A 21,092-nucleotide genomic window follows, 5' to 3' on the forward strand; every position below is an offset into this window, starting at 1 on the left:
AGTTATACCCCGACATGATAATGAGTTAGACGTTTATTTTGTCAGTAAAGTAGAGCAACTTCCGGCACTCATGAGCAACAATCAAGCGATTGATGCTGTAAGGCCACAGCAGCAAGCAAAAGCTAGCGTAGTCAGCCAACACGGCGGAAAGTAGCATAAAATCGCAGCTATTAAGAAACTTCGCTGTTTTGTTTTTTTATTCAACAAATTATACAGAGAAGCGTCTCAATGCGTTGGGTTAAACGGGGCTAAAGTGACATCCCGAGGGCCTCGTCGTCGTCTCCCAAGCAGCTTTCGAGCGAACTTGTCTGCTCGGTGCCAAACTTCGGCTCGCGGCGGCTCTCCGCGGGGCTCGGGGCGCGAGGCTCCGGCCCTGTGGATGAGGGGGTAAATTCCGCTCCATCCAGGTAAGGTAACTAAAACACGAACACAATGTCGGAGCGTTAATTCAACCGCGTTTCTTCACGCGCTACGCGTCGAATGGCTTCACGATTGGTGCAAGCTTGGGCATTAGCGTAGCTTGACAACTTGATTGGCCTGACAGCTAGCCGAAGTAGCTTCTGCGTTTAAGCCTTCTTGCCAGTTCCAAGTTTGCGGTCGTATGTGGTGGCATGCCACGGCCGTCAAAGTCTAGCCGATTTGCTTTGAAATGAAATTACTTGCAAAATTGACGTAAAGTGTTCGCTTGCCGGGACTCATCGAGCCGCGCTAGGCGATCGCGTGGAAGCTAATTTTCAGCCGAGCAGGCCATAATCACGGCTGCAAGCAATGTTTGTAACTTGTTACAAGTCGTGTGCTGTACAGTTTCAAAAGCTTTATTGGGAAAAGTCGTATTTTTTGAGTATTAGTAAAGTATCGTGGCATAGCACCAAACCAAAATGTCATCAACAGTGCAGGTCAGTTTTGTACTCTTGTCATTTAATGTTGCTATACGTCGCTGATGTAAATGGCTGGTCAACGACACTTAATTTATAAATGAATAATAATTTATGGTGAATTCAGGAAAATCGAATACATTTCCTTAGTTATCACATCTGCTGTTTGGTAATCGCTACTGTGCTGTAGATCACGTGAGCATAGATGCGGCTGGCTCATGCATTAATTTTTTGCATTAAAAGAATAATACAATTTTGAATTAAAATCACACAAAAACATTGCAGAGGTTGCATTTGTGACCGAATTTAAACGTAGACAGGGAAGGGCAGCTGTGGAGCTTCTTGAGGCAGGTAAAGAAAGACTCAATAAAGATAAAAACTAATAAAAATCATAGGATAAGGTAGGTGAAATTGGATCATCACAGAACACTTTTTGGGAGTCCTCTTTCTTGACTCTCAGCTCCAAAAAGCAATAAACACTCCAGCATTTGTTTATTTTGTTTATTTTCAATTTATCTTACAGGAGGAAGAAATCCCTTTGATGGGAGAATCCTCTTTCCTGGTCTCTTGGGGTCAAACGTTGTGCCGTTACGATGGGTACGACTTTTATTATTTTATGATATACATTTTATGCAGTGTCACTGTTACGCTTTGACTTGTTATCATGTTTTTGTGGTGTTCTTTTACACTTATGTGAGCAGATGAGCAGGAGGCGCTGCAGTCAATCATGCAGGACCTGGCAGAACTTCACCGCTCCAGCCGTCCTGCCGGGTTCCTGTCGGACCCATGCAAGCCCAAAGCCTCCTCGCCTAAGAATCTGGTAAGAAACCAGCCATGTGCTCACTATCTTGGGTTTTGGATTTATTTACTGCTATTTCCTAGAGCAGCGGACCCCGAGAGATTTGTTGGCCGGCAACGGGGAATTTAATTAGATGATTTATTTCTTCACCACTTTTACTGCATCTTAATTTCTGCCATGTAAAATATGTCCCGAAAGTCTGGGTCACACTGACCTAGAACTTTGCTTGAAATGCATAAAAAGCAGCTTTTCATTTCTCTCCTTCTCGATTTTTGGAACAGAACGACGTGAGGGTGAAGTTCGAGTTCAAAGGAGAGAAGAGGTGAAGCTCGAGCTGGCTTTGTGTTCCTCTTGGACTGGGCAGACCTTCACCTTGACCTCTCCTCTTGGTCTGTGTAGGATTTTGCAATTCTCTCGCCCCGTCAAGTTGGACGACCTGAGGGAAAAAGCCAAGGTGGCTTTCGGCCAGGCCATGGACCTTCACTACAGCAACAACGAGGTAAGAAGAACAATCGAGCGAGTCGGTCTGCGGCGGTTCGCTCGGCTCTCGTCGCTCATTTGGCTCCTTGACTCCCGCAGCTGGTGATTCCACTCAGCGTTCAGGACGACCTGGACAAGGCGGTGGAGCTGCTTGATCGAAGCGTTCACATGAAGAGTCTGAAGATCCTCTTGGTGGTGCTGAGCTCCTCGCAGGTCACTTGGCTCCGCTCCGTTGTGGACGTTGCCGCTCTTCTTGTTCACTTATTGTTGTTATCCCTGGCTTTCCTTTTCCAGAACTCTTCCTGCAACATGGGCCTTCTGCCTTCCTGCGAGGAGTTGGACAACACAGGATTCCGAGTCGCAGACAAGAAGATCATGCTGGCATCGTCAGGTGAAACATCATTCAGTTCTTCGCTACTCTCCCATCTCCTTTGGCACCATAGTTTGATTTTGTTTTTTTCAGGGTCTCATTCGACGGACCGCAGCTCTCCTCCACCCGGTTACATTCCCGACGCACTCCAGCAAGTGGCAAGGAACGGCTCCTTCACGAGCATCAACAGCGAGGGAGAGTTCATTCCGGAGAGCATGGACCAGGTACGCCTCATCACTTCAAAACGTGCGCTGCTCCACACACGGCGAGTATGAGTATTCTTTTTTTATTTCCCTCCTCTTCAGATGCTGGACCCACTTAGCATGAGCAGTCCGGAGAACTCTGCGTCTGGAAGTTGTCCTTCTTTGGACAGCCCGTTAGACAGGTAGAGAGGCACTCAACAATGAGTGCCAGTGGGAAGCCATTCTTGACTGACACGCTTGTCTCTTGAACAGCGAATACCCAAAGTCCAGGATGCCGAGAGCACAGAGTTACCCCGACAACCATCAAGATTTTCCAGGTGAGAAATTTCAACAAACCCAAATGATGACATGACAAGAAATGCACCGCTACCCGACTGACTGGCGCACGAGATGATACTTAATTGCGTGACTAGTTTTTTTAATTGCTAACTAGTTTACATAAGGAGCAGATATGAATCTTCAAATGCTAAAAACAGAGCTAATTGAATTGACGCTTTTGAAGTTTTTTTTTTGCAGTCTCTAAGAAATTTACGGAGTCAGTTGGATTTAGTATTTAAACATTCATTCCTCTTTCTCACGCTCTTCACATTTTGACATCACGAGACCGAGATTGATCAAGAGTCGCGGCTTCAAACAGGATGTTCTCGTAAGGAAGTGGCCGCTGAGTGTTGCGTGCTGCTTACAAGAAGCAAAGGAAGACAGTCGCGAATCATATCGAGCGCTCGCTAGCTGCTCATAGTCTTATCTCTCGACTTCCACTCGGGCTGTCGTGATGCAATCGCGCTCGGAAATCATGTAACGTCAGCCATCTCCCCTCCAGATATTTTGAAAGAAAGTGGTTGAAATGTGTTGTTGTCACCGATGCGTCCCTTCCTCTCCAGAGTACGACATCCCCGTCTTTGACAAGTCGGGAAAAGGCGGCACGTACCCGCGGCGATACGGCGTTCCCTTCGGCCTGCAAGACTACAGCGACGGTTGGCATTTGTTCCCTTCCGCTTTCCTCCGACGCATCAGCGCACGATGACACACTTCCTCCTTCTGATCATCAGGGAGGAAGACCTTCCCTCGCGCTCGGCGAACTCAGGCGCAAGGTCTGCGCTCGCCCGTCAGCATCAGTCCCACCGAGCAGTCTCCGAGCACCAGCAGCGGCAGCAGCGTGTTCACCCCCGACCTGGAAGACGGCGCCGGGCCCGCCAGGCGGCCGCGAAGGGGAAGCGACATCGAGGCCAACCAGTCCGCCGGCACCCCCGGCTTGTCGGTCATGGACATCAGCCCGCCTAGCCGCTGTGAGTTCTTGCATCCCAAAACATTCACGTGGCGGCAATATGACTCGTTGAAAAAGTTTGTCACGAAAGAAGTGGCCAATGAGTCATTGTAGCGCCTTTGCGTCCAGCTCCGCGCGCGCCCACCAACTGGCGACTGGGGAAGCTCCTCGGCCAGGGCGCCTTCGGACGAGTCTTTCTTTGCTACGACGCAGACACCGGACGGGAACTGGCCGTCAAACAGGTCCAGTTTGATCCGGAGAGTCCAGAGACCAGCAAGGTCAGAACTGTGGTTCCACTATTTTTTTTTGCTCTTCTCTCCAGAGCAGGAATGCTTTTATTGTTCTCGTCTGGTCTGGAGCAGGAGGTGAGCGCGTTGGAGTGCGAAATCCAGCTGTTGAAAAACCTTTGCCACGAGCGCATTGTGCAGTACTACGGTTGTCTGCGAGACTCCCTGGAGCGAACGCTCTCCATCTTCATGGAGTACATGCCCGGAGTGAGTGCTTTAGTTTCTCCCAACGCCGCGCTCCGCTGTGAACGTCATGCCGATGACACCCCCCGTCGCGTCCGCAGGGCTCCATAAAGGACCAAGTCAAGTCGTACGGCGCACTGACGGAGAACGTGACGCGACGCTACACCAGGCAGATCCTCGAGGGGGTTTCCTACCTGCACAGCAACATGATTGTCCACAGGGATATCAAAGGTAGACATTTCGGAGGAAATATCCAGCTTGAATAGAAATTGGACTGGCTTTTGCTAATTAATTGTGAGACGGAAGAAAGTTTAAAAGCTGTCGTCGTCTTCAGGGGCCAACATCCTCCGAGATTCGGTCGGAAACGTGAAGCTGGGTGACTTTGGGGCCAGTCGGAGGCTGCAGACCATTTGCCTATCAGGAACGGGAATCAAGTCGGTGACCGGCACGCCGTACTGGATGAGCCCGGAAGTCATCAGCGGCGAGGGCTACGGCAGGAAGGCTGACATCTGGTAGGACCGCGTCTTCCTTTAAAAAAAAAAAAATCACTCGTTCAGGCTTTTTTTTTGGGATCCGATAGTGCTTACGGCTATCCCGTGTCGTTCTTCTCTCAGGAGTGTCGGCTGCACGGTTGTTGAGATGCTGACTCAGCGACCCCCCTGGGCGGAGTTTGAGGCCATGGCGGCCATCTTTAAGATTGCCACTCAGCCCACCAATCCCGTCTTACCCGCCCACGTGTCGGACCACTGCAGAGAATTCCTCAAACGTATCTTTGTAGAGACCAAGCAGCGTCCGTGTGCAGATGAGCTGCTGAGGCACATCTTCGTACATTAAGGTCCTGCCCCGCCTGCTTCCTCGCTCGGACCGGGAAGAAGGTCGGGCGCTTTGTATAAAATTGCAGAATCAAATCAAATGTATTTATATCGCTCTTAATGGCAGAAAGGAGTCTTCTGTTTTCGCACCTTAATTTCTCAAGAGGGGATGAGTCAAGTCCCTCTCTTGTGACGATCCAAACTCTTGGGAAACATCTCCGTTTTTTTTAATGCTAACGTTGTGCTGCGGGATGGCGTCTACGTTGCGAACTCGACCCCAGAATGTAGTCTCCTGCCTTCGATGACCAGGCCCTGCTGCTGCTAAAACAAAACAAAAAAAAACCCAGGCGGACGGACCACAACGTCCAATCATCTGCCTTCATCTCGCCCTCTTTGCTAGTCGCCATCTCGCTTTGTGCCTTTTGCGTTTCTCAACATTGCCTGGATGAGTCGTCATTCTTATGTTTGCTCCTGGATGAAAGCGAGTCCTGTTCAACTTTGCTGCAAGCACATCCATATCTGGCGCTGTCACTGAAAACGATGGGGGCCATCCTTAAGAAGACTTTGCATTTTTGACACATTGCCCTACTCCATCAGTAACACTCCCGATGCCTTTTATGTTTCTTCCTGCTAGCTAACAGGAAATCACTGCAGAGCCACGACTGTTTCAAAACCTCTTCCGATTCCCCACAGATGCAAATCTTCCACACATATATGTATTGATCACGCCCAACCCTGAATCGAGTTGCAATTTTGACGCTCGATGCGCCGGCTTTGGCACTCATTGTCTGTCACCATAGTTCGACTTCTTGGAGGTCAAAATTGCCGTTAAACCACCAGATTTTTCTTTTTTTTCTTTCTCAACAGCAGCCACTCGATGGTACGAAAAGCCACTAAAAGTCATTTCCCTCCATTCCTCTGAAAGCACTTAACATGCACGCTATTGCGACATGCTCCGCCACATGGCACTACAACACACAAACGCACAACCTTCCACATTCAGTCCTGCTAAACCAGGAATGTACCCAGGATGCATATTTAACTCACTAAGGTTTTGATACTTTGTGTGTATATGTATATATGTATTTAGAGAGAGAGAGATATGTGTATGTATATTATACATGTATCGATCTATATGTGTATATACTATATACATCTACATACTATATAATATATATACATATACATTATATATCTACATATATATATATCTACATATATATGCAAATATATGTATACACACATTGTTATTGTTTTGCATGTTTTTTTGTTTTCTTTACGTGTGTGTGTTTGCTGCAATGATTGAATGTCATTTGGGCTGGTTCACCAGAGTTGATTAACATTTCACTTGCAGTATTTGGTTCTCAAGGTTGTGATTGCGTGTGTTTGAACTACTGTCTTTACTCAATCGGGGCCTCCCAAATTGCCTGGAGCCAGCCTGCTCAGCATGGGGGGGTGGGGGGTTGACTCTGATGAGGAAAATCTTGTACAAATGTAAAAAGTCAAATGTACCTTTTTGTTTTTCTAAAGTCTGTTTGTGTATGTCTTGTAAAAGAAGCCATGTTTATAATTCTAATTGGTTTGTGACCAATACGCCTGTTTATATCAGATCTGTATATCAGTGGTATGTATAATTTTTTAATATATATATTTTTATTTTACATGGGAGATTTTATGCATGGTTGGTCCAGACCGATGCAGCGGTGCCGTTAAATGTTTTTGGCCAAATTCTGCAGTAATGCAACAGCTCTGTGTTTATCGATATGACGGTGACGAATAATAAAATTATTTATTTCACCTTGTTGTTGGTGTGTCCACGTCCCGAAGCAGAACATTTTAATTGACGGTTAGTCGGGATGATACTCGTTACATTGATAACTTTTTGATCGTGGCCAGAAGGCCAGTGTTGATTGCACAACCCGCAATCAGCGCTTCGTGAAATAAAATGGTGGAAAATACATGTATAGTTGATAGAGTGACCTGACCACATATTTACTTGAAAGCAAAAGTGTTGACTGGAATCCTCCAAAATCACTTTTCAGAACCTAGACCAGCTGTGTCAAAACTTGTTTTTGTGGCGGGCCGCATCGTCTTCATAGTTTCCTTCAAAGGGCCATTATGACTATCAACCCAAAGAAACGCCTCATTTACGGCATAGGCTACTAGTAAAATTGTTCAAAAGAGGAATGCTCATAAAAATTGCTAGCAATATCCCTACTTTTTTTTTCAAAGTGAAGTCAATTTGTAATTTTAGTATTGACACGTGAATTGGATGCACTGCGGGCCGCATAAAAGGATCTGGTGGGCCGTGTCTGGCCCCCGGGCCTTGAGTTTGACACCTGTGACCGAGGCAGAGCGACGTGGTGCCCGTGGCCGCCACTCCTGTCCTGTCCCTCGACAAAGAAATAGTTGACGATCGTGGCTGGATGTTGCGCATTTATACATTACTTCGCGTTTCTGTTTAAATAAGTTCCGTTTCCTTACGGACACATTTCACTGACGGACGAGTACAAGTTACCGCGGGAAGGGCAAGCACCAGCCGTTTTAAATAAGCGCCGTTTCCCTACGGACTTATTTCACTGACGGACGAGTACAAATTACCGCGGGAAAAGCAAAGACCATCGGCAGAGCATGGGCGTCACTTCCTGGACTGGCAACAAGTGGTACCTTGCGGTTTCTACCTGGTAGGTTTTGCGGTCTCGGTGGTTGTGTTTGACCTCATTTTGAAACGTTTAAGACAGAGATGCAAACATTCCGTCGTCTCTCTGTATTAGCAAAATAGCGCGGCTGAGCCCCAGGCGCCATTGACTTAATTGGTGTTTTTGTTATCGTCATTATAAAAACGAGACAACCTGTACATTAACATAATTAAGATTACATTACATTACAAATGTCATTGTTACATTAATATTCCATTATTTCTGCGCATTTTTGTACGCACACCTGCTGGTTGGTCACTTTCCTCTGTAACCAAAGAAAAAACAGTAAACACTAAATAGAACTAAAATTGTATTAGTGTCTGTGTGGTGAAGCGGATCTATTTTCACATGTCGTTAACTTTTCACTCTCTCTTTGCGGCTTTCTGATGTTGCCTTGCCATCCGCAGAGTTTACCATTTGGGTCAGAAGGAAACCATGTTTCAATCACCATATCCTTTTATTACAATAAGTATTATGAATGTCTGTCTTTATGTCAATTGAGCCATCCATTTTTTGTGGTAAATATTTTGTCCCTAATCCCCAAAGCCACTCCAGGTAATTTGTAACATCTCAGGGTGTGGGGCCATCAAACCATGTTTAGTAACTTGAAGACGGACGGACCCTTGATCACCCGAGAATACAAAATTGACTATTAATGCCTGTTTGCTATTAGTGTCAAAGTGTTTTCCCCTCCAACAACGGTTTCATCTCTTCACATATGACAAATTTGCAAAGAAATGACCAATGAGAGCAGTTCTCCAGCATGTATCTATAGCATCCACTCCATTGAGATTAAGTTGCCGGCAATGTTTTCATAGGAGTTCTTCAAGGCTCTGCGGCGGCGGCGGCGCCGATTCTGGCTGCAGTCCTGCTTGGACAGGAGAAAGAAAAATGGTTTCTCGTATCGTTTCCCGCAGAACAGTGTTCAGTACGTGCTGGCGACTCACCGGTTTGCACATCGGCATTGCGCACAGTTTCTCATTGCAATGCAGGTAGAAACCTAAGTTGTCCACAAATTGGAACATTCGGAACGTGAAGGAGCTCTCGTTCCCCTCTCCGTTGACATTTATCTCCACCGTGTCGTCTTCGGGGTTCGGACAGCTGGCCAGAAACGAGAAATGTCGTTGGACAAGGTGTTGGCAAACCCGCCTTAATGTGAAACCAGTGGCGGTCACCCGTCAATGATGAGGTCGTATCTGGCAGTGTCGTTGGGCATCGGTTGTTGTGTCACCCAGCAGGAATCGGTCACTAATTTCACCAGGGTTCCATTCAGCCCGTCTGCTCTGAGGTCGATCCAAATCTGCTGGTTGAGCTCTAAGTCTGTGTCGGGATCCAGCGGTTGCGTGAGTCCACTGTCTGTGAACGCTTCCAGCACCAAGGTGTAGTTCTGGTTCTGCGATATCAGGTGACGCATCACGGAGCTACGAAACGTACAAGTAGTGAGCAGGTGTTTGCGCAAACAGCGGACATCACGCTCCGCTTACCCGCTTGTGACATGTAAGAACAAGTCTTTGGTTTCTGGCTGCTTGTACGTACAGGTGAAGTCCACCTCCAGCATGCCCGTGCGCGTGATAATGGAATCGGTCACAGGGTGACCCAGTAAAATGCTGTTTTTCAAAACCACAAAGCTGTTGTTCCTCTGTCGGGAGCAAAAACGTTTCATTATCTGTAAATGCCAAGTACTCGTTCATAATTTTCCAGAATTTCCCGATCGATCGATTCAGCTTCTCAACCAGTGACCCGACCCGAGTGTTGCCGACTCACCTCGGTTTCTGTCCCACATGTGTTGCTCGAGTCAAAATTGAAGGTCACCAAGTGTGTCTCGCTGTCCCTTTGACCTGTGCAGTTCTCATTGTTCAGATGCAAGGTGGTGTAGTCGATGCCCTTCTCCTCGAGCAGGCAGCCAATCAGCGAGATGGATCCTCTGCCCTCTTGGCAGACGGGAGGGTCACCTGAACAAAAAAAAAAAAAAAGCGTCAGCCAGTGCAGGTAAGGAAGGGAAGCAACGCTTACCATAAACGTTTTTCAACTTGTACTCTGAGGCATAGATGGCTCGGCAGAGGCAGCCGGTTCTTTTCAGGGGGGAATCGCCGCAGAACTCGTTGGCGCCGCAATCGTGGTCCCGACAATACGCCTGATTGGTAGAAGCTGTGGGCGCACACAAGTTTCCTTTCAAATGCTATTTATTTATTATTTTTGAAATATTTTTTTTAGGAAGTCTTTCTTGTTATGGTTTCTTTGGTCAGATCGTAAACAACAGATGACTTACGGCAGCCCACGGAAGCCCTCCAGTCTCCCAGGTCAATGTCGTACTGCTGCTTGCAGACGCGTGCGTACACCTCGAAGAACTGGCAATTGAGATTGTCCTTTATGGGGTAGTCACCCAGCGTGGCGTTGCACGTCTCCACGTGCGGCGCCACCGGCACTTTGGAGTGGCAGGGGGTGAAAGGCTCCGCCTCCAGCAGGGAGCAACTGCGCATGTACAAGACAGACGGGAGGGTGGTGAGAGAAGCGGAACAGCGTCGTCTCGGAAACGAGGGCGCTTACCGTTGGGTTCCCAATGTGCTGTCCACGATTAAATTATTCGCTCCGGGCATCGTTTCACATCTGGGGGAGACAAAGGGGGATGTACATTAGCACCAATTAGAGCCATCAAATTGAAATTAAGAAACAAAACATGTTAGACCGTTTGGTTTGGTGCGCCGCGGCACCTTGAGCGAGGAGCCTACCCGGGTTCGCTTCGGCTATCCGCGGTGGGGGTTGCGAAATATATGGGATCGCTTGGGTTTCCACATAAACCCATCAGAGTCCCGCCGTCAGGCACTGTAATGTACGCAGTCGAGCCGTCAAAGAAAATGGAAATGTCGACGGGCGAGATGTTTCCGCTGGAAATCTCCAAAGTGACCCCAGCCTCGCTCCTGGAGAGTTGCACCCCCTGGACGTCGGTGGGCGTGCTCTCCAGCATTTGGATTTCGCCGTTGACCTACATTACCAAAAAAAAAACGGAAAACTATTCATGGTTTCATCACAAATTGAAACACAGAATCGATTCGCTTCTCCTCACCTGAACTTTGCCGCTCGTCTCAAGAGAAATGGTAACATTGGATGACGACAACATCAGATCCAGACGCTCCAAGAAAGTCTTGGTCAGACTGCGGCGATCTTTGAAAGCCGCCAGCAGTACAAAGTCGCTCCCAGTGGCCGGCTCCAGCAGGCTGTACATGCAGCGGTCCGTAATGGACAACACTTGGCCGAAGAACTGGATCACTTGGCCGCCGCTCACCGTGCACACGCGGTACATGGGCTGGCACCTGCATCAGATGGAACCCGGGCCCCGAAAAACACATTTAGCAACTTCACACCGAGGCCCACACGGGACTAGTTATTTACGTGTTATCGGCAGCGCAAGTCTCCTTGGATCCACAAGCGGGCACAGTCATGATTTCACCCTGAGCGCTGCACGTGTGGTCGGTGCAGTTTTCTGAGACGATCCTATCTGAAGCCGGAAAGACCACCTGTCCTGCAGATTCAAAGAAACGGCTCCGTTTTCTATCCATCATTAGTGTGAACCTTTCTCACACGTACCCATTATCCTGCAGCCGCTGAGGTCCAAGTACTTGGTTGCCACTCCCTCAGCCTGGGTGAAGGTGGCGTCGAAACCGCCGATAGCGTCAAGTGACCGGACCAGCTGCGTCAAGGCCAGTGGACAATGTTACTCTCGAAACACGTCGGCCATTGGACGAGCTAACGCATACTTACGACATTTGGTTGCCCGTACGACGTCAGCTGCACGCTCAAGGCCGTTTGGGATCCAAAGCTCAGAAACATAACGGTCATCTGGGAACATCGTGAGATCAAATAAAAAATGTCAAGAGCTTAGCCGTGGTTAATGTTGCACATCAGATGACTCACGTTCAGTTGGCTGTCGGTGGAGAAAGTGATTTTCCAAAAGCAGGACAGGCTGCCGCTGGCGAGCTGAGGCAGAGCTGCCTGGACCGATGTTTGGAGATCACCGGTGACATTCCCCGACTCGGTCGCAACGGTGAACGCATCCGCACCGGAGATTTCGATGCACTCGGGGTTTGTTGAACCAGACATAAAGCAGAATTGAGTGAAGTCGTTGGCCTGGTTTATCTGGAAGGAGGGAAAACATCTTGAGCGAGCAGAACAAATTCAAGATAGTTATTTGATTTTTTTTTTTTTGTAGTTTGGACCACAATGTTCCACCAAACTACTACTCACGTTTAATGAACCATCTTGCATTTTCCCAAAAATGCTAATAGGACAACTAGCCAAATCGATAGACTGCGTGTCCGTCGGAGCCAAGTGGCTGCAGACAACTGGAGAGAAAAAAGAAAGTCCTCAGTCCTCATCCAGGTTGGACTTTTTTGGTTAATAAAATGTGAAAGTTGGCTCACCTGCCAGCAGGAGAAGCAACGCGTTGGCCTTCATCACTGAAACGTCAAGCATCATAATATGCTCTGGGGGAAAGGATGCGCTTGAGGAGCCCAAGTCTCGTCCGATTCCTGCTCGAAGTTTGTGGCTTTCTGCTTTTATGCACACTTAATGATGCCCCCCCCTCCTCCAAATTACAGAGAACTGGACACATTCTCACACTATTCCAACCTCCCAAACTGGTTTTGCAAAAATGCATAGATGACATGAAAAAAACAAAGGTCTCACCCATGGTGAGAAACTTGACGTTGGCTGTAAGACTCTTGAAGTTTACTTAATAGACAGAAAGTGGCAAACGTTGAAGAAATTTAACCACTGGGTTTCCAAACCACAATAATATTAACATATTACAGCACTTTAGAATTATTATTTTTTTCTTTCAATGTACTTCATGCACTAATTCATAGGCGTCAAACCCAAGGCCCCGGCCGGGGCCCGATACGGCCCATCACATCATTTTATGTGGCCCACATAGACAGACCAAAAATAAGTCCAAAGATTTGGTTGCAACCACTTTGAGGTTTTGCTTGACTTTCGCTTTGGCTCATTATCTTCATGCTTTTTTCATAATCTCTATGAAATAGCTTCATCTGTTGTATATCTGAATCAGTGTAACCAATTGGAAATAAAAGCTCTCGTCTCACTTTTGGTGACAAACCCAAAGATGTCTGTCGACAGCAAAAACATTAGGGATCGGCCGATACTTCTGAAGGCGTAAACGGAACTTTGCGAAATATTTCTATAAGCGCCGAAGGGTTGGGGCACTTTGAAACAGGTTTTGACCACAAAACAGACGCAAACCGTGCTTGCTTAATAACAGTGGCGGCACCGTTCAAAACTGCAAAAATGGTAACAATGTTACTCCAGGCTGAATTTGTGAAAAAATGACAAGTGGGTGTCCGCCCCACTCCAAAAAAGTTGACAATCCAGTTTTCACCCATATGCTGTGAAGATGCTTTCTCTCAGGCGAACGCTTCCGAAGCTCATCTGGCGTGTGAAAGTCGATGATGATAATGCTTAATTATCAAGTGCTGAGTCATTGTGACTCGGGTGTCGTAATTGGTCATCATGACCACATATTGACAACCACACACACACTCATGATAAAACACGAGGTGTGCATAATATTTGACCCAGATTTGAAATCATTCTGCCTTGTTTTGGCATCGTATGCTATTTGTGTGCAGTATAACAGCTGAATATTTTTTTTCTTTTCGATTGTTCTGGTCATCAGCAGGTTGAATGCATCCTCACTGGGGTTTAGGTCTGTGGGTGGACCAATTCATTTCTTGGCTCCAATGAACTTGAAGATGAAGCTGCCAACAGTTGCATTATTCATTGCATCGATACCTTTCAAGGTGAGTATGAGAAGTTACATAATTGGTATGATGAACCTAGAAGGAATGGGCCGGGTTTGTGAGCCCAACCCAAAAAAAAAAAAGGTTTCGTGTCACCACTGGATTTTTAACGCCCAATGTAAAACTGCAAAAATGACACCAATGTTACCCAAGGCGGTAAATTGTGACAGATGTAGTAAGTGGTTATCTCCTGAAAAACGTTGATCATCCGGTTGAACGTACCCAACCCACCTCATTTTACCGCAAATATGTTGCAAAGGTGCGTTTTCGGAGGCGTGCTCTCGGAACTTGTGAGAAAATAACCCAACGGTCAAATGATCACCACTCGAAAAGACGTTGCTTGGATGGCAGCCAAACCTGGACATGAATGGTGCGTTCACACATGTGCCAGTGAGCCATGTCACGGACGCCCACCCCGTCACAAACGACGGCTGAGAACAATCCAGACGAGCCTCTTACTCTTTTGGTCCAGAATTTCCCGAAACCATTTGAAACGTGGCCTGCGCTTTGACGCTTCTCAGATGAGCCCCGAGAAACCGGCGGCATTTTTAACTTGTTGATGCGTTGCTCCAGGTTTGACTTGCTCCAAACTGTTTCCTGACAAACATTTTCCGAGGTGTTTCTGATCCCACGTGGCAAAAACCTTTTCACGAGGATTTAAAAGCGAGGCAGTGTTGCAAACTAGAGGTTCTTAGTATGGCTTCAAATTAAGGTTTCAAAATAGAATTAGGATTCAAATCTCGGGCCGATTGAAAGTCAGATTTGAAAATAGGATTGGGTTTTCCAAGTTTGGTTTTAAATTTGGATTTTTCAACTGGTTTTGTCCACTATAAACAAGAAGCAGCTCTGGGACTACTGCTTTGGAGGAATATTATTTTATTTTGCACCGAAGGAGGATAGACCTATACAGGCTATGTATTTGCATCTGTATGTCTATTTTCGGAATCTCAGCCACATTTGACATAATTTGAATGGGTAAACAATTCACAAAATTAACTGGAAAACAAATGAAGTCTAAATAATCAATGTTATTTTTAAAAATGTTACAATTATTTTCCAATTTCCCGGAGCACCTGCAATACCGCCACGGATCACTAGAGGGCTGCGGGCAACCGGTTGATAATCCCTGGTTTAGGGTTTCAAAGAAATTTCACAGTAAGGTCAGACTTTCTCTTAACGGTCTGAAAACTTGATCTTCCACTTCACACATACTGTCACCTTTATTTGTCGTAAGGTTTACGTTTGTAATAAAGGTAGACTAGTGTTCCCCTTACTCTTTTTATTGTGATTCAAGATCAGACTACGTTTTATTCACAATTCGTGCACAAAACCAATAAATTCCAAACAAACTTTTTTACTGCCACTGTAGTCGAGCCAACCATCACCGCTCGGGAAATATTGCGCTCGAACCAAATAGCATTTTTGAATGGTGCTGTTCCCCTTGTGACCACTAGATGTCGTCATTTAACATGTTCGCGTCTCAATAAAATTGACAAGACTAATTTGAATTGTTTTCAGCAATTGTACGGATTGATTTCGGATTATTTCACCAGCCATATATTTTAAATGTAACTGAACACATTACAGCGGTCAGATAATCGCCCCCAATCAAGTTCAAACAGCGGGTACAAGATTTTTACAACGCTTCAGTACACGTCAAAATATCACCAACGCGTTCGCACCACAAGATGGCGCGAGAGACAAAAAAGAAAGGTAGCACACTGTTCCGGCGATTTCTAATTATACTGTACATGCAGAAAAAAAAGGTGGGAAACGTACACATACGCTGTAAGATTTTAAAAAGTACTGCTTATTGATTGAAAGTTTCAAAATTAAATTCTGGAATGTGTCAAAGTAAAGCAACATTTTTATTTTCAACCATATTAAGTTTTGATCACATGGGGGTGCAAACAAAATAGTTTCCCTCTTTTATTAACTTGAGGAAAATAAATACTCAGAGTAGAAATGGCTGAAAAAACTGCATGATGACAATATTTATGCTTCATTAGAGCCGAATGAAGACGCTGAGGGCCACGATGCGCCCGGTCCGGTCCCCCCTCCCTCCCACTCGAGTCGACTCTGCAGCCCGCCGGCCGACCGGCCTCCTCCGCTTGCTCTCAGCTGAAGCCGCAGCACTTGCGCACTTGTCACTGCTTGCGTTCACATCTCGCAGGGCGCCGGCGAGCTTGCCAAGCAAAAGTTGGCTGTCGGATCGGACGAAGCGGCGCAACTTTCCCAATGGACGAACTGACTTTAAGCTGGCAGGCAGCATGATGAAAAGTAAGTGATTGTTAATGCATGCGAACAAATGGTGTCATTGCACGTTTGTGTTTACCGCGTGGCTGCTAGAATTACAATTAACGCTCTCCGCAAAGTCTCTTTACAATTTGGAAATATTCAAGTTTAAAATATATTATATACATTTTATTAATGCAAGTTTTGTTATAGTATTTGTTTTCTATTTTTGGAGGTGCACTGGGTTAAAGATTTCGTCAAATTATAAAATTGTTTATGGACACTGCACTGATTAAATAATTGAATTGATTAATTTATATTGCTATTCATTTATTGCTATAAAAATGCACGCATGCACTAATGAACATGAATTTGCATGTGTTGAAAATTCGGAAACTCATCCGCCTATAACAGGAGTCATCAACATAAATGACAAACTCCTCTTTATTGACACTTGATGTTCCTCAGGTTCTTTGCCAGGTGGAGCAAGGGGACCGGAGAGCCATCAGAACAGTCCAGAGGAAGGCAGTGGCGTCGGTAGCACCCCCCCGAGCGGACCCCCGCTGTGCAAGATGAACCTTCTGGAACTCAACGACACTCCCCAAACTCAGCTTCATCGAGACACACCGTTGAGGATGGGAGGTGAGACTGCGATGAGACAAGCTAAACTTAGCTTGACCTCATTTGTCAATTAGCAATTCGCCAAGTGCTTTTGGTGTCATTCGTACCTTTTGTGTAGCAGGCGTGACCATCCCGGTCTACTGCGTTGTGGAGCACGCAGACGTGGCGAGCGACGGCAGGCAGCATGCTCACCGTCGCGCTGAGTTTGTGCTGATCCCGAAAGATGTCCCGTTCACACAACTGGTGGAGACGGCGCTCATGTCGTTGGGCTACTCGCAGGGCTCGGCTGTCCAGGCCCGAGGTGCGTGTATTTCCGTCATTAGTAACCTCCTAAAATATCTCATGTGGGATATTTCAAATGTTTTTGGTAATTCGTTGTCTTTTTATGAAGCCATTCCTGGCCGTGTCCTAAACACGGGGCGGCGTGGGGCCTCTCGGCGACCCGCCTCCGTCCAATCTTAGCCTTTTTTTTTTCACAGTATTTTTTTTCGTGTTTGGCATCATCCCAACACCGCTCCACAATTGTGGCTGCAACCAAAATGACACGACTTTTTTTTTCCCTCCCTTGATTCTATTTCATTTGGCATGACTTTGTCTCATTGAAGTATTTTTAAAGCGGTCCAGGGGTTCTTTGATTAGGCTGCCTGTTGTTTATTCTGAACATGCGGGATTCCAGCGCAAACACTCACTGACATCAAATTGAGTCTTTTTCTCTCCCAACATCGTTTGGACTTGTGGTCCACAATGAGGGTCACAGCCAAGCTCATCGTCATGCTTTCGTTTGTCTATATCGGAAGGTGTGTGTGTTTTCCAGGCGTCATCAAAGTGGGCCAGTGGAAGCCGATGCCCGTCCACAACCTGACAGATGCTCCAGAAGCCACGGTGGCAGACATGCTGCTGGATGTTTACCACATGGTCACGCTACGGATCCTGCTGCACAGGTACTTCAGTCTGGACTCTGTGATCCGAAGAAAAAAAAAGTCAGTCTTATTTTGTTTGCAGTTTTGCCCGGCTGGAGGAGCTTCCCTCTGAACAGTGGACGCATGCCACAGTGAGGAAGGCCCTCAAAGAGATGCTCAGAGAGACCAATCACAACGCTCTGCCCGAGGAGTGTCCGCTCTCCCAGGTAGATAGAACTCACACACACTCTTTATTTGCAATATTGGAAACTCTGCACTCATCCTGTACTCAACTTTGCTCAATGTTGTCTCTCCCCAGAATCTGATTTCTACCATGGTCAACAGTTCCTACTCTGCCAACATGTCCGTGTCCAAATGCCAAGAGTTTGGACGCTGGTACAAACACTACAAACGCACTCAAGGTGACAACTCACATGCATTGGCTTCAAATCTGCATTCTTATGTGTGCGTGAGCTAAAGCGTCGAGCCCTTGTGCCAGTGACGGCTCATGGTCGGACGGAACCGTCGTCACACGTGGTTCGCATTAATGTCACCCTTAATAGATATGCCATAGTCGAGGAACCAGTGCAGCAACCCCGCTCTGCACACACACACAACATGCTGAGGGTACAAATTTGACGCTCTGCCAAACCTCAGTCCCATTTTTATTCTCCTAATAGCCCATGTGACCCTCAACCCAACACCAGCGTAACAAGAAACACATTGGCTCCAGTGAGGACGAGTCATCAAAATCCACAAGAACTGAAAAGGACTTTCCACCAGTCAGATACTTGACCGAGTGGAGGCAGCGAGCAGAGCTGGAGGTGGTCCAAATGAAGATGCTGAGCTTTTTCTTTAGGTTGAGCAGATTGCTTAGGCTTGGAAATCAGAAGGAGAGTCACTTCAGCGGGGTGACTGACGAGAACGAGAGGAAAACCTGAGAGGCGCTTGATGGGTGGAATGAAGCCAGACGAGTGTCGTTTCCGCGACTTTGTTTGGCTTTGAAATAAAAAGCCTAAAAAGATTCTTTTGTGTGTTTCCACAGCGGAGCGAGATTGGGAGCCAAATACGCTGGACAAGCGTCTTCCTTCTCTTTTCCCTCACCTGGGTGCTGCCGGATGCTTCCCGAATCATCTCAACTCCAGCCTGCCGCATTCCAGCAATCCTTCGCCCAGCCCCCCTTTGCACGGCGGTCTCCCTCCGCTCATGCGCCATCAACTCGCCGTGGCGCACCTCATCGGCCGACAACTGGCCGTCAACCGCCTGCTGTGTCGCCAGCCCGCGTACGCCAACCGCCCGCCGTGCAAAGGCCCGGCGGAGCCCACGGGAGCCGAAGTGCCCGCTGACATCTACCGCCGAGTTCGGAGCGAGCTCAAGAGAGCCAGCGTCTCTCAAGCCGTCTTTGCCCGGGTGGCCTTCAACCGCACGCAGGTAAACTCACCCAACGTAAGTCCGACCGAGATCATCCCATAACGAGTCGTCACCGGGCAGGGCTTGCTCTCGGAGATCCTGCGCAAGGAGGAAGACCCCCGCTCGGCTTCCCAGTCACTCATCGTCAACCTCAAGGCCATGCAGGCTTTCCTGGCTCTACCCGAAGGAGAACGAGACCGCATCTACCAGGCGGAGCGAGAGAGGAACACTCCGACAAACCACAACAACGCTCACAAACACGCACAGGTACACGTGTGAAAATAGTTTGGTCATGTGACACGACTGCTTCATTTTTAGTTCCTGTCTGCAGATTAAATGCCACGCGGAAACTCCCGTTAAGACGCTTGAGAACGTCACGTTGAGGATTTACGAGGAGATCCAACAAGAGATGAAGAGGGCCAAGGTCTCCCAATGTCTGTTCGCCAAAGTCTCGGCCAACAAGAGCCAAGTAAGCCGCCCTTTCCGTTCCCCGCAATTAGCTTTGTTGCACGACCGGCAACGAGAACAAATGTTGTCAGGGTTGGCTGTGTGAACTCCTTCGATGGAAAGAGAGCCCGAGCCAAGAGAACCGCACGCTGTGGGAGAACCTGGGCACCATCCGGAGGTTTCTGTCCATCCCGCAGGCCGAGCGCGACCGCGTTTATGAGGAGGAGGCCAGGCAGCAGCACGGTGGCCCGCGCATCCCTGAACATCAGGTGTGTCCAGCTATAGAACCAAGCCAAACCAAAATAGTTTCTTGAGTTTCTTGTCTTTGTTTTCGTCTGGCAAGTCATTGAAAAAAAGACACGCCCGCTCAATGAGCCCCCGCTCAGCAGTCTCCGCAAAATATTTGCCAGTCAGTCTCCACCTCCGTATCATTCCAAAGGCAGCCAGGCTATAATTTCATTTTTGGACGGCGAAAGAGAGAGAGAAAGGAATTGCCATTATCTCTATTTAGGTCTGTCCAGTCTGTTTGATGGCCCACGAGTTTTTGGTTTTGGGAGTGCGGGCCGCCCCACCCCAGTCTCCAAACGTGCACGCTGAAGCTGTGATTTTTTTTTTTTGACAGGGACCACCACTGCCACCTCTGAGAGCTCTATCGCCTCTTCACGTGCACCCGCAGCCGACAGCCTCACCTCTCGTCAGTGGGTCGGAAAGCGGGCCTCAGCACGGAAGGAGCCCGAGCCTCGGAGAAGCCAAAAATTCCCGAATCTCCTTGGAGGCGTTGGGGATCTTGCAGAGCTTCATCGGCGACGTGGGGCTTTACCCGGACCAGGAGGCCATCCACACCCTGTCAGCCCAACTGGACCTGCCTCAGCACACTATTGTCAAGTTCTTTCAGAACCAACGCTTCAACTTCAAGCGCCACAATTCCAGGGAGTCGGGCCCCGAAGACGACGACCGGGAGCGTCACTCCGATGTGGGACGAGAAGAGGAATCCGTGGACTCGAGTGAAGATGGAAGAGGTTCAGCGTGCGCGTCTGCAACTGAGGGAGAGCCAGAGACAGATCGAGAAACGGGAAACGGGTCAGCACCAGCAACGTCGTCCTTGTCTCCGTATAGCAGCCCGGACAGCCCAAATTCTGCAGGGCAGCGGAGATGACGGCGGGAGAAAAACTGACCAAACAACCGTGAGATTTTAAATCCCGAGTTGTCGTTATAATTTATTGTTCCATTGTTGCTGCAGCAATTGAGAAACTCAATATAAACGTCACTATTTATTACAACATTTATATTAACTGGAATAAATAAAGATTTACAACGTTCCTCTCCCTCCTCAGACTTTATTTGTAGTTATGAACATTAAGTTGGTCTACCTAGATTGCACATTTTGTCACGCAGAAAATGAATCGTGTGCGATTGACGTGTTTGTGGAGGCTCGTGTGAAATTTGCTCTCATCTAATATTACAACTGCATCAGTGACTGCTGGCACGCTCCGCTTGGCTTTGCACACAGCTGGCTATTAGAGCCGTATGGCAGACCGATAAAGGGTCATTAGACGCGTGTGTGTGTGTGTGTGTGTGTGTGTGTTTTGGGGTAAGGACGCAGGTGCTCTGCAGCCTGATATTACTCAGGATGCTCGGGGGCGGAGGGCCTTTGGAGGAAGGAGGCTCTCTGTGGAGCTTGCAAACACACCTGTG

General features: G+C 47.6%; 3 protein-coding genes across 6 annotated transcripts; 2 read left to right on the top strand and 1 right to left on the bottom strand.

The window, feature by feature from the left end:
• The first annotated feature begins 89 nt into the window (after positions 1-89).
• map3k2 (mitogen-activated protein kinase kinase kinase 2) lies at positions 90-5,615 on the top strand. Of its 3 annotated transcripts, XM_037267208.1 has the most exons (17): positions 90-407; positions 1,399-1,472; positions 1,577-1,695; positions 1,956-1,996; positions 2,074-2,173; positions 2,254-2,367; positions 2,449-2,545; positions 2,618-2,748; positions 2,830-2,909; positions 2,980-3,044; positions 3,609-3,701; positions 3,777-4,013; positions 4,121-4,269; positions 4,354-4,485; positions 4,563-4,692; positions 4,796-4,973; positions 5,076-5,615. In XM_037267208.1, the coding sequence occupies exons 2-17, from the start codon at positions 1,469-1,471 to the stop codon at positions 5,293-5,295; spliced, it is 1,890 nt and encodes a 629-aa protein (XP_037123103.1). In that variant the 5' UTR covers positions 90-407; positions 1,399-1,468; the 3' UTR covers positions 5,296-5,615. The 3 variants fall into 3 exon arrangements, with proteins under 3 accessions (XP_037123103.1, XP_037123093.1, XP_037123113.1); XM_037267198.1 differs by having other exon boundaries at positions 2,449-2,748; XM_037267218.1 differs by lacking the exon at positions 5,076-5,615 and having other exon boundaries at positions 4,121-4,233; positions 4,314-4,485; positions 4,796-4,852.
• Positions 5,616-8,410: 2,795 nt separating this feature from the next.
• LOC119132096 lies at positions 8,411-12,522 on the bottom strand. Its single transcript, XM_037267012.1, has 16 exons — positions 12,391-12,522; positions 12,215-12,312; positions 11,885-12,106; positions 11,732-11,809; positions 11,558-11,660; positions 11,363-11,492; positions 11,037-11,283; positions 10,702-10,955; positions 10,520-10,579; positions 10,242-10,444; positions 9,986-10,120; positions 9,737-9,924; positions 9,457-9,611; positions 9,148-9,393; positions 8,920-9,073; positions 8,411-8,840 (listed from the first exon to the last, which is right to left on the bottom strand). The coding sequence occupies exons 1-16, from the start codon at positions 12,443-12,445 to the stop codon at positions 8,742-8,744; spliced, it is 2,427 nt and encodes an 808-aa protein (XP_037122907.1). The 5' UTR covers positions 12,446-12,522; the 3' UTR covers positions 8,411-8,741.
• Positions 12,523-13,613: 1,091 nt separating this feature from the next.
• LOC119132076 (DNA-binding protein SATB2-like) lies at positions 13,614-20,716 on the top strand. Of its 2 annotated transcripts, none has more exons than XM_037266977.1 (12): positions 13,614-13,785; positions 15,795-16,065; positions 16,489-16,662; positions 16,760-16,942; positions 17,456-17,582; positions 17,644-17,767; positions 17,860-17,962; positions 18,586-18,971; positions 19,032-19,217; positions 19,282-19,419; positions 19,490-19,666; positions 20,020-20,716. In XM_037266977.1, the coding sequence occupies exons 1-12, from the start codon at positions 13,726-13,728 to the stop codon at positions 20,551-20,553; spliced, it is 2,463 nt and encodes an 820-aa protein (XP_037122872.1). In that variant the 5' UTR covers positions 13,614-13,725; the 3' UTR covers positions 20,554-20,716. The 2 variants fall into 2 exon arrangements, with proteins under 2 accessions (XP_037122872.1, XP_037122882.1); XM_037266987.1 differs by having other exon boundaries at positions 16,763-16,942.
• The last annotated feature ends 376 nt before the right edge of the window (positions 20,717-21,092 follow it).

This window comes from Syngnathus acus, chromosome 2 (assembly GCF_901709675.1).
Source record: "Syngnathus acus chromosome 2, fSynAcu1.2, whole genome shotgun sequence".
In the NCBI taxonomy this organism is placed as follows: domain Eukaryota; kingdom Metazoa; phylum Chordata; class Actinopteri; order Syngnathiformes; family Syngnathidae; genus Syngnathus; species Syngnathus acus.